This window comes from Erythranthe guttata, chromosome 2 (assembly GCF_056151865.1).
Source record: "Erythranthe guttata isolate IM_541 chromosome 2, IM_541, whole genome shotgun sequence".
Lineage (NCBI taxonomy): Eukaryota > Viridiplantae > Streptophyta > Magnoliopsida > Lamiales > Phrymaceae > Erythranthe > Erythranthe guttata.
Window position 1 is genome coordinate 11,100,955 of NC_142534.1, and position 12,149 is coordinate 11,113,103.

A 12,149-nucleotide genomic window follows, 5' to 3' on the forward strand; every position below is an offset into this window, starting at 1 on the left:
AGCATACTGCAGCATGGCCGTGTTTTCAGGGTTTGATTTGTTATGTTACGCATCTGGTATTAGAGAAATTGGATCAAGAGATGGAGTCCCCGACGATGCAAGATCTGAGTATTTGCACACACTATCTTTGGAATACTCATGGGTTCCCATGCGCGTGCAAAATTGTGCAGAAAAGGGAAGATAATGACACGTTCGTCATTTCAGACTTGCATCCATTCTGGAGTACCATGGCAGTTGAGCCTTCGGAGCTACCTGAGTATCAAATAAACCGCGAGGAGATTGTGGATAGACAGATTGATGACCTGAATTGCAATTTGAAGAAGATGAATTACACGAGTAAGATAAATATCGTGGCCTCATTGCGTGGCATCGTTTATTCGTCTACGTCGCATATGTCCGAGCCATCATTTGTTAAGACCAAAGGACGACCAAAGAATAACTCGACAAAGAGAGACCCTTCCGGATGGCATTATCATATTGATGCGGAGACAATTAAGTCGTCTTGTGGTTCCAAGGGTCGCTAAACCTCATATGGTGCAAAAATTCCTAAAGCAAAGGTTGAGAGAAGCACTGATGGAACGCCTCAATCGAAGATGAAAGGTCGTGGTTCTCGTATTCCCACACAAGAATTTGCTGCCCCTACAATACCTGCACATGAAGGAATCGACTTTTATTCTTTCGTGCCCAGATTTATGGTCCGTCTTATTCAAGATTATGTTAACGTGATGGCGGATGGCAGCTGTAGGTACCGGTGCGTTGCTCAAGCCGTGTACGGGGATCAAGAAAGATGGTCGCAAATGAGAGGGGAGTTGCTTATTGAGTTATACGAGCATGCTAATGTGTACACGACGATGTTTGGCAGTACCAGATACGTTGCGGTCATACGCAAGTGTGACTGGACCTCAAGGCCTTGTCCACAAGCTTATTGGATGGACATGAATGAAATGGGATTGGCCGTTGCTACTAGATATAGTGCATTAGTGGTACTTTTGACTCAAGTAGGGAGTATGACTTACCTTCCTATGTTTGACAGTGGTCACTTATCATGTATGATTCTTGTGACATTGCACAACAATCATTTCATGTTTGTTAATTTGGTCGCGAATAGTCCTCTACCATCAATCCATCCGGCATGGGTACACCATAGAGCTAAAAACCTGAGGCACTTACTCAAAATGTACAAACCCCTACTACTCTTGTACGAACAACTAAAGTCTGGTCGGTAGTTCAATTTGTAGTTGTATTTGAATTCTAGTTCAATTTGTATTTGTATTTGAATTTTGGATCAATTTGTAGTTGTATCTGAAATCTAGTTCAATTTGTATTTGTATTTGAATTTTTAAGTCAATTTGAGTGTCTGAAATATATTGGTTAAATTAAAAAAACAAATCAATTAGTTATTTCGTACTGAATTCCACGAAATTGTACATTATATTTCGTGGAACAATCTACAAACTATAAGGTATAATTTCGTGGAAAAATCCACGAAATATAATGTACAATTTCGTGGTTTTTGTCACGAAATAGGTGATTTTTTTCAATCCAACAGTTTCGTCCTTCGTGTTCTAGAACAATAAACACTTATATTTCGTATAAAAATACACGAAATTATTGAGTGGGTTTCGTGATATAATACACGAAATAGCGGGCGGATTTTTTTTTTTTTTTAAGAACGTTACAAATGAAATAAATAGCACTGCAAGACAGTAAAAATTGCACTATAAACTACGTTTCAGTTAATTAAAAGATATGTTGAATTTATCTTAAAAAGGGAAACATAATTTGAACCTCACTTGATACGACAATGCATATGAGGGGTTTGTGAAATAATCTCATATTTGTAATTAGGTTTGGTACGAGGCCCCTACCGCCCCACGTATTAAAAGTAAATTTGTTGGTTAATGACTTAATTCTGCATTTTCCAAAATAAAAGCTCAAAAAGATAAAATTAATTAATGGGGGAAATTTTGAAGACAGAGTAAAGTGATGCAACAAATTCAGCAGAATTATTAACACATTCATTCATTCTCTCCCAATTTCACACAAACACAATAATAATAATAATGCCTCTGAACTCAGCCTCCACTTACGGCCCCATCTCCGCCGCAAAGCCGCCGCTGGTATCCCGCGCTCGTTCCCTATACGCCGCCCGCCGTCCATGGCGAGTGTTCCTCGACATCTCCGCCATCTCGCTCCCTTTCAGCTACGCAGACGCCATGTCCCGAATCCGCCTCAACGCCAACCATTTCCGCGTCAATTACGCCCTAATTATCCTCATCGTCCTCTTCTTCAGCCTCGTCTACCACCCAATCTCCATGATCGTCTACTCGGTTTCCTTCATCGCCTGGCTCTCGCTCTACTTCTGCCGCGAAGATCCGCTTCTGATTTTCGGCAGAGTCGTTGACGATCGCGTCGTTTTGGTGGCGTTGGGCTTGGTTACTGTGGTCGCGCTGGTGTTCACGCACGTGGGGATGAATGTTCTCGTGGCTCTGATTGTTGGTGTGGTTTTGGTTGGCGTTCACGCCGCGTTTAGGGGTACGGAGGATTTGTTCTTGGATGAGAGCGATGCCGCCCAAGGCGGATTGCTCTCCGTTGTTCGTTGAATAAAATTAGGGCTTTTATGAATTGAGTTTGAATCTGCGGAATTAGGGTTTTTAATTTTCATAGATTGCGAATTGTTGTTGTGCCGTGGCGTGTGAATTCGAATTCGAAGTGAAAGATTCGACATTTTTTTGGAGATTTACGAGAAGTCGGTAACTTGACATTGTAGTTGTATTGCGGGTTTGAACGTAGATATAAGCTTTTTTTTTGTGGGAGAGGATGGAACAAAAATGGCTGATCATAGTTCTGATTGGTGAAAGTTCGAAATGCTGATTGGGATCTTGTAATAACCGTATCGGGAAATTGTGTTCAAACTCAATTGCAGTTTCTTATTTTGAAGATTAGAGGAAGTTATGTGAGGGAATGCTTGCAGTTGCACTAGTCTAACTTGGGAGGTGAGTTATTGTTTTCCTCCGACGGATAATCACCGTGTTATGAAATAGGGGCATGTCGTTTTGTGTTCTAAGATTGTCTCACTGCTTCTTGGTTAAATTGAAGCCAATTTTGGTTGACATCTCTAGATGTTATGGAATTCGTTTGCCAGTTTGTTATTGTTTGGTGGTTTTATAGTGATATTTTGCTTGATTTGAGCTATGATCGGTTCTTTTGCTGCTACTGATTAACCAATGTTTCGTTCAAATTTGGTCTCGTTTTTTTTTTTTTTTTGAATTGCTGAGACCTCAGTATAGTTAATTCGATCAGAACAAAAAATAAGTGAGAGAAATCAAAAACTTATGCAACTCAAAGGTTATTTGTTACATTGGCTGCAGAAAGAATCTTTTTAGTTCCGTTTTGTACTTATCGATGGGTTGATTTGCTTAAGCACTCAGAATTTTCAGATCTCATAGTCGTATAGGATTGTGTCCAATCCACGAGTTGTACAAGTTACAGCAACAGGTAAATGTCCTTAGAGGGATGCATGCACTTACGAAAATAAGCTAACTCAACCTTAAATTTGGATGCATGAAGATAATTCAATTAGCTCAATTTGTGACAAAAAAGACTCTTGATTTTGCTTTAATAAACAAGCTCCTTCGTTCTTGATCAAGTGTTCATACTTTATGGCGTCATCTAATGTAGCCGTTAAGTGATGTGAGAGTTTCTTTTTGCATCTTATGCATTGAATAGTGAATGTTTCTACTGAAACTATTTTCAATTGTGAGACCACTATGCATGTGTTCATTCAATATGCGCAGGCGGAGTCGATTCAGTCTTGCATTTTGCCTATTTCTTGTATAACTTTGTTCAACTTGAGTGTTGCGTAACGAATTGAGTTATACAATTGATGATGGTTTTATATGAAGTTCTAATTTATTCAATTTTTTGTATGCAAAAGCCAAACCTATTGCTGATTATATGCTGCGTGCATGATGCATATTGTTTTGAAAAGCCAAACCATTCGATCGAAAGTTAAAACCAAACCCAGACAAACTTCAAGCTCATGTAAAGCGTATAACACAAACACAAATGTTATGTTTTTTCGATTCGCCGAACCTAATAACCCTTAATAATTTTTAAATAAAAATATAATAAAGTCACCCGACGTAAAACACAAGCCCCGTAAAGAATGACTAAAAGTCTAAAACTAACACATCACTAAACAAACAAAACGGAGGTTTTAATCAAGATTTCGGCTGCTGCTTTGAAGCGTGAAATTTTCTTCCAGCGTCAACAGCTTCCTTGAAAGCAGTTACAAGCTCCATGTTATCTGGGTTAAGCGTTACACCCTCGTAAAATGCATTCGCTGCATCTTCGTACCTCTGCAATAATTCAACTTTAATAATAACTCTTTAAGCAAATATATATATATATATATATATATATATATATATATATATATATATATATATATATATATATATATATATATATATATATATATATATATATATATATATATATAGAAATACAGACCTCGAGTAGACGAAGGGCAGCACCCTCGCGATAGTAAGCCTTGGGCCAGTCGGGCTTAAGAGCTTTACATGCTTTGGCATCAGCTAATGCATGTTCAGCTTGTCCTAAACGATACCAGCTCAGACTTCTATTCGATAACAATGTACCATCACTCGGGTCGAAATCTATTGCCTGCATATTCATCCATAAACAACTTAACTATAAATCCAAATGAAAAGACAGACAGTTTGAATGAGTTATTTCTTTTGTATTTCTTTTCCAAACATGTAACCATCAATTTCAAAAATCAACCATCTACTTGGTTAAATTAGGACCCAAATCATTTCCAGAATACGTAATAAAATAAGTAATAATTTGCACTCCGACATAAATTTGACTGACAAAATGTGAACCTGTGTATAAGCATCAACTGCAGTCATATAATCTTTCCTCCTAAACGCATCGTCTGCCCTGGCCTTTGCTTCAGCAGCTTTCTTCTTCGCTTCGGCGGACACCTAACCATTGAAAATTATATTAATAAAATCCAACTGAAAACAGATTTCAGTTTATATTTGCCATTCCCAACAAAAGAAGATAAATTTTGTACTTTTGCAAGAGTCAATGCGAATAGTTTGTTGGACAACTTGCTCGGGTCTTCGGCACATATTCAAGCATGTTAATGAAAATTATATCTAAACACTATGAATTTTCATTACTGAACTTTTGGTCCACATAAAAAAGACGAAAATATGTAGCGCGAGGATGCATATGAAGCGTGAAGTCTATCGGGTAACAGTGGATGATACCAGAGCAGGGTCGAACATGTAGAAAATGTTGTTTGAAGTCTTCTGTCATTTATAATAGTAATCGAAATATTCCTCCTACATCTGAACTGATAACAAAACTAGCAGTAATTACAAATTATAGTGCCACTGGCAGTTACATGATTTATTTTTATTTTTTATTTTTGGTATCCCTATAATTTGAACTGTGTTGTAGAGAAATGAGGGAAGAAACACGAAATAGAAAACCATGTGCACAATGCTATAGTAGTTAATTTTTTCTCTACCCACACTTCGTATTTTTTTATCACTTTCCCCCTGTTTTCCTATTATAATTCAACAGTTAAAACAAAGAGGAAAAACAAGTTCAACGGTAGAGGCAAGTATAATTCAAGAAAGACCTGCGGTATATCTTGCTTGGGCGGTGCAATATCCTTCATTTTCTTAGATTCCTCCAATCCTTCATTTTTACCCTGCAATTCATTTGCATAGAAATCATATAACATCTAATGTGTAAAAAAAGACGAAAGCATCCATTATAAGACCTGAAAAATATCAATCATTTCTCGATTATCAATTGTAATCACACAATGTGAAAAAAGAGTGATGAAGAAGGTACCTCTATTATCCCTGTTTCACGTTGCATGTGTTGAAGAATTCCATCAACACTCCATTCAGGTACTGAAGAAAGTTGCAATGTTACAGGGTGAAGAATTTCAACAGCCACTCTGTTCCCTCGGGCAGCTGCCACTTGTATCGGCTTCAAGCCATCCTGCAAAAGTATTTCAAAATTTTCAACAATGATGTAACCATTCAGAACCCCCTCGTTTTCTCCCAATCACACTTGTCACAAAAACAATGAAAGAAACAGGAACTTGGTGATATCCTTGTTGAGCAACTTCCAAATAATTCTGTGCATGTAAAAATCAACCAAGACTGAAGTGTGTCAATACATGCAACAGTGTCGCTAGTAATTTCTAATACTATCAAATAGCGAAAGAATACTAATTTAGACCTTCAGCTAATTCTTTTAAATTTTGAGTAAGTCGCTATGAAAATGATATGTCGATAAAGTTAATATCATTCCGTAGTAGAGCACAAATTAACAATATGTGAATGTGGGTTTTCATTCAATATGTCTTCAGTTGATCCAAAACAAGTGTAGCATTAAATATCAATTGACCGCATTGGGCCATAATTCTGATCTGTGCGCTGAAATTTGAAAGCTGACGAGTTGAATCACAAAATCAAAGAATGGCGGTGTTATTCTTTGAATGATCTTGTGATGGTAAATATAATTAGAGAGGAGATATTTGTATCAACTTCATTTGAGCCTCAAATGGAAAAAGACAATTGGCATGTAAAATTGTGCCAGCTTTACCTCATCGGCAGCATTAGGATCGCCTCCAGCTTGTAATAAGCAGCTTATAATTTCTGGGTTACCGCCATCAGCTGCAATGTGCAAAGGTGTTGCTCCACCTGCAGCAATGTTCACTATTGCACCTGCCTTAAATAAAGAACACGACAGCTGTCATACAGGCTTTGATATTCTGGGAATAACCGATACACAATACAAATTTACAAGCAGTTGAGTGAAATAAAAATAAAACAGTAATGTCGATTTATGACCAGAGAGTGCATGCAAAAGCAACAATTTCAGTATTGGTTACTTACGAAACCTTACAACTGCTGCATATTCAGACCGATTATTGCTAAAACACAGTGTAACTGAGTTTAACAGTCCGAAATGCTGTAACTAAATTTTTCTTGCCTCAGTCACTGAATATTATGGTGTTTAACTGAAAGCTAGTACACAATTAAATCATCTAAATACAGAATAGTACCCAAAGCACCTCGGAAATAATTTACCTTAATTAACAACTCCAAACACGGCAATGAATTTGCTGCAACAGCTGATAGTAGAGGAGTAATATCATCCTCGGTTTTAATATTTGGCTGTAAAAAAAGCAAACAAAAAATATAAAATCCATAAGTGACCACCAAATCTTCAATTAATTAATAAGCATGTCTATTCCGTAAATTTAGTCCAATCAACTCATGGTTGCAATGAGAACGAATTTTTTTTATCGCTGTGATGAATAATAGTCCCTGAAATAACATGGACAAAAATTATGCAGGTTTTTAATAAGAAAAACGAGCGGGAATTGAATTTTCATGTTTTAAATGGATGAGGAATATAACATCAATGTCATAACTGGAGTAATGATCGATTCCAGTTTGTCATGTTTTGCTTTCTGTATTTACATAGTAGTGTCAGGAAGTATTGAGGACACGAAACAATTTAATCGAATTTTTTATTCACCCTTAACCGCCACAGAAGCTCCTATGCTATTAAGAAACATCATCGAGTGATTATTGCAAAAAAGATACTTGATAGATTTGACTTCGATTAAACCTTTTTCAAGTTTTTAGAGCATTTAGCTTACATCGGCTTTATGTTCAAGTAGAACTTCAACGGACTCTTGCTGGGCATGACCAGCGGCCCATATAAGTGGAGTACCGGCGTCACTTTGCAAATCAACATCTACATCCTTCGTCAGTAAGAATTTTAACAACTCAATATCTCCTGCAAGAAATGATGAAAACCATCAAATTTTAACTCGAACTGCGGAAAAAAGAGAGGGAAAACATAGAAAGTTCCAGAAAATTATTTGGTGAAAATGTTCCAGAGTCAAATTCAGATCATTCAACAATAAGTAAATCAGGATACAGCCTTTTCATAGAAAGGGTTCAAGATTTTGTGATTAACTTCTAATTGATCTATGTATGATGTGGCTTCTGTTGTAAAATCAACAAAAATATATCTTGGACTGATTTATATCCAGAAGGACTGAAGGAGAACACATTTGAACAAGGGAAATTACTTAGAGCAAAATTTTATGAAAGAGAATACTAAACACTCCAACTGGTTGAGAAATGGGCACAAATGAAAAGATTGGTACGATAGACTAGGGACGAAAGCTATCACATAAACAAAATGGATGTCCTCAGTTGAAGTTCGACATTTCTTATCGACATAGGATATCAAAATCAACAGTTCTTAAAATGACAGAACTTTATTGAAGTTGGTCTTAGCATACGACTTGTCATTCATATACTCATAAAGACTGGATTTTTTCTTTATCCAACGAACCGTTCTCTTATTTTTTTTAACTAAAAACAAGTATACTAACAATGATAGACAACCCTTGGGCAAAATAACAAAGATAGATGATCATATTTTTTTTTTATTGTCACAAAAGTTAAAATTTGCACATATCTAAACATTCTTGCAGACAAAGTTTGTTTTACTAATGCTCTTGAAAAGAAGCCGCACTCCTTGTTTATGCCTTCACGAAACACTTCACATGAACTTATACTACAGGCAAGACCATATATATCTAAACATCATAAATGCAAATACAAAGACATCAAACAAAAATATACCTAATCCTGCAGCATGATGCAGAGCAGTGGTCCCTAATTCACTCGGTATAGAAGGATCAGCGCCACGATCCAAAAGATATTTAGCAGTGTCGGAATGCCCTTGCCTCGTTGCATGAAGAAGAGGAGTCTCTCCTAAATACAAACAAAATAAAACAATTTCAAATGTGAAGCATCAAATATAAAATCACTGACTCTTTCATCGAACTTTTCGTAATTTTGCGTACCATCGTCGTCCTTGGTGTTAGCATCCATCTTCAAATCTTCAAGCAAGTACTTGCAAACATCAATCTGACCTTCCCTCGCAGCAAAATGCAGAGCCCCTCTCTTGTTAGCATCCTTCACATCTGCTACAGTTTGTGCTAACCCTTTCCCATCATCAAGTTGATGTGCTAATTCTATTTTTTTTTTTTTCGGTACATCAATAGAAAAAAAATTGAAATTACAAATTGAAGGGGAAAAAACAATTAAAAGTGTCAAAATCGTGCAAATTGGTACAGATTGAAAAATAAAGCTGCTCACTTTTAAGGAGGTCCAGATTTCCAGTCCGGGCTGCATTCAAGTAATGCTGAACTTTTTCCCTAACTGCAGCCAATTAAAATGCATCAGAACAAATTCAATTGGAAAAAAATTCAATCGGCTAAGTTTCAAGATTTTTAGTCCATGTTTTCAATTTCAATTTGAAAAAAATCAGAAGAAATAAAGAAGAAGAAAAAATACCTGCAAGAGCATCAGAGGCATCAGCAGCCATGGATATCTTCAATCGGAAGAGGAGAGAGAAAGAAGAGAGAGAGAAAGAGAGAGAGAGAGAGAGAGAGAGAGAGAGAGAGAGTTGTGGGTTTTGCGGAGTAGTTCTAAAGGCAGGCGGGTGTTTGCAGGGTTTTTGTACTTCCAGAGAATTCGCGTTCTGCCGAATATTACTTTCAAGCCCTTATATTTTAAAACCAGTGCAAAAATGGTCCTCGGGTTTTTAATTGGTTTTTGTTTTACTTTTTTCTTTGGGTTAAATACAATTTTCACCCCTTAAGTATGAGGATTATAACACTCATGACTTAACCCCCTCATGTTTTTTTTTTTTTTTTGAGTAAATTCGAGTTTATTTAGGGGAAGTAGGGGAGGGACACTCGAACCCTAGACCTTTACCCTATTGGTAAGCTCGGTACCAACTCTCCTAATTAGGTTGGACCATATTAGTTAAACTCGCGAGATACCGCGATATATCTCGCGAGACGGTACGGTCTCAATCAAAATAATACAACTCATACTCTGTATCGGCTACGCATAAATACCGGTAAATATCGCGAAATATCGTGTCGTATAGCCATGTCACAGTACGATACGATATTTACGATATTAGTAAAAATAAATAAAAATTTAAAAAAAAAAAGAAAAAAAGCGGGGGGGGGGGGGGGGGGGGGGAACGAGATATTCAAAAAATCAGGGCCTGGAAAATAGATTTCAACATAACTCTCTTCATATTCACAACCCTAATTCATCTTTCTCTCTTCAATTTCTCCAATAATTCTAACAATATCGTAACCCTAACTCAATTTATATAGATTCTTGCGATTTGTTTGCAATTCAAGACCGATTCAAGTGCAAATTCGACTGGATTTCGTGCATTTTCAGTATTTTTTAAATATACTATTATTCAATATTATTTAATATTTTTCGTATATATATTAGGTCCAACAAATTTAAATGCCAAGTTCGAGATTGATAAGAGGAAAAAGGGAAAGACCAAAGTAGTTCATGAAGTTGAAGAGATTGATGAACATGAGGACGAAGATAATTGTTTGAAATTGGTGGATGACGAAGATTTAAGTGACATTGACCTTGAAGATTATGAGTGATACATTAGTTTTTTTTAGAAATTAGATATTCGGATTTGAACTTTGTTTATATTATTTTATGAGCAATTATGACTTTTGTCCTATTTTATAATGCACTGTTGAAATTTGAATTTATATATATATTTAAAAATGAGTAGCTTGGCTTTAAAATATTGATTTTTACATTTTTATAGTAATTTTATTATGTAGATAGATTTTTTATTTATTATTTTTAATAGCTGGTTAAATATGTTACGATACAATACGATACGGGGAGGAAAACGATACGACAATATTTTCCGATTTGATAACCGGTTGGTTACCCCTCTCATGTATTAAATGTACCACTTTCTCCCGCTCCTAGTAAACTTGACAGTTTTTTCGACCGTACACCCGGTGATAAACACCGGGTAGGTTTTCTGCTGACAAGTGTTATGTTCTACTATTTATTATATATTCGTCTACTTTAGTTTTAGAAAAATACAAAAAACTACACGTGTCAGCAGGAGACCCATCTGGTGTTTATCACCGAATGTAGGGTCGAATGAGCCAAACTTGACTATGAAAAGCTGATTTTGATGACGGGGATTCTTTTGCTCGAAATGATTAGTTGTATTTTTATGTGTATAAATAGTCCACCTCAAAATAAAGTTTAAAAGAACCCTCAAAAATCAAAATCAATCTCAAAATTATCATAGGTTTTGGTCGTGAGGGTGTGATAAGTTGTCAATCAATTGCGTATTTTTTGTTGTACTAAGAAGGTTGACTGCATTGCATGTCTCGATGTTAATTTTCTATATGTTTTTATAATACATGAATGTTTATTGATATTATAAATGTAGATATTTTGTGATAATAATTTGTCCATTTAAATCGAACAACTTCATTTAATATTGAAATCTAGAAGTATGATATTTTTGTTCATTATAATCCATGACTCAATTATTATTATTATTTTCTTATGATGTCGATAATTTAATTTGACCATTTGTTTTTCTTGTTTTTTGTCCACATATTCTTAAATGCTTCAAGTATTTTTATATCATCATATATAACTTTGGATATCATGTTTTTTTGTTGATACTATTGTTATTTTTGACTTGGACTTTTCTTTCTTTGGATTTGTCCAATCTTAATTATCTCATTCCTTTTTAGAAGTAAAAATAAACAAAATAATGATATCTTTGTTTCATCTTTTTTCCGGTTTATCATTAGATTGCCTCAATGGCTTTCAATTAGTTATTTATCCTAATTTGTTGAAACATTATTATTTGTTGTTTAGAAGAATAGAATTATTTTAAGCATATAGTTTTTTAGTGCTATCATTTATTTTTCTTCCTATGATAAATTATATTAGTAATTGAATTATTTTATTTATGTTAAAGTTAATGCTTCATGAAACAGTATTTACGTACACGCATTATTTATCCTAATTTGTTGAAACATTATTATTTGTAGTAGAAGAATAGAATTATTTTAAGCATATAGTTTTATAGTGCTATCATTTATTTTTCTTCCTATGATAATTAATTATATTAGTAATTGAATTATTTTATTTGTGTTAAAGTTAATGCTTCATGAAACAATATTTACCTAC

At 35.3% G+C, this 12,149-nt stretch overlaps 3 protein-coding genes across 3 annotated transcripts; 2 read left to right on the plus strand and 1 right to left on the minus strand.

Moving 5' to 3' along the window:
* Positions 1–593: 593 nt before the first annotated feature.
* Positions 594–1,226, plus strand: LOC105974537 (uncharacterized). The gene has a single exon (XM_012999652.2). It carries the CDS (start codon positions 594–596, stop codon positions 1,224–1,226), a length of 633 nt encoding a protein of 210 aa, XP_012855106.2.
* Positions 1,227–1,834: 608 nt separating this feature from the next.
* On the plus strand, positions 1,835–3,241 carry PRA1.E (prenylated RAB acceptor 1.E). The gene has a single exon (XM_012999654.2). It carries the CDS (start codon positions 2,064–2,066, stop codon positions 2,601–2,603), a length of 540 nt encoding a protein of 179 aa, XP_012855108.2. The 5' UTR covers positions 1,835–2,063; the 3' UTR covers positions 2,604–3,241.
* A 789-nt stretch (positions 3,242–4,030) lies between these two features.
* Positions 4,031–9,602, minus strand: TPR10 (ankyrin repeat family protein). Its single transcript, XM_088827294.1, has 13 exons — positions 9,539–9,602; positions 9,441–9,504; positions 9,243–9,305; positions 8,948–9,118; positions 8,724–8,855; positions 7,724–7,863; positions 7,146–7,232; positions 6,658–6,783; positions 5,896–6,048; positions 5,678–5,749; positions 4,908–5,009; positions 4,516–4,686; positions 4,031–4,361 (listed from the first exon to the last, which is right to left on the minus strand). The coding sequence occupies exons 2-13, from the start codon at positions 9,469–9,471 to the stop codon at positions 4,224–4,226; spliced, it is 1,386 nt and encodes a 461-aa protein (XP_088683420.1). The 5' UTR covers positions 9,472–9,504; positions 9,539–9,602; the 3' UTR covers positions 4,031–4,223.
* Between the last annotated feature and the right edge of the window lie 2,547 nt (positions 9,603–12,149).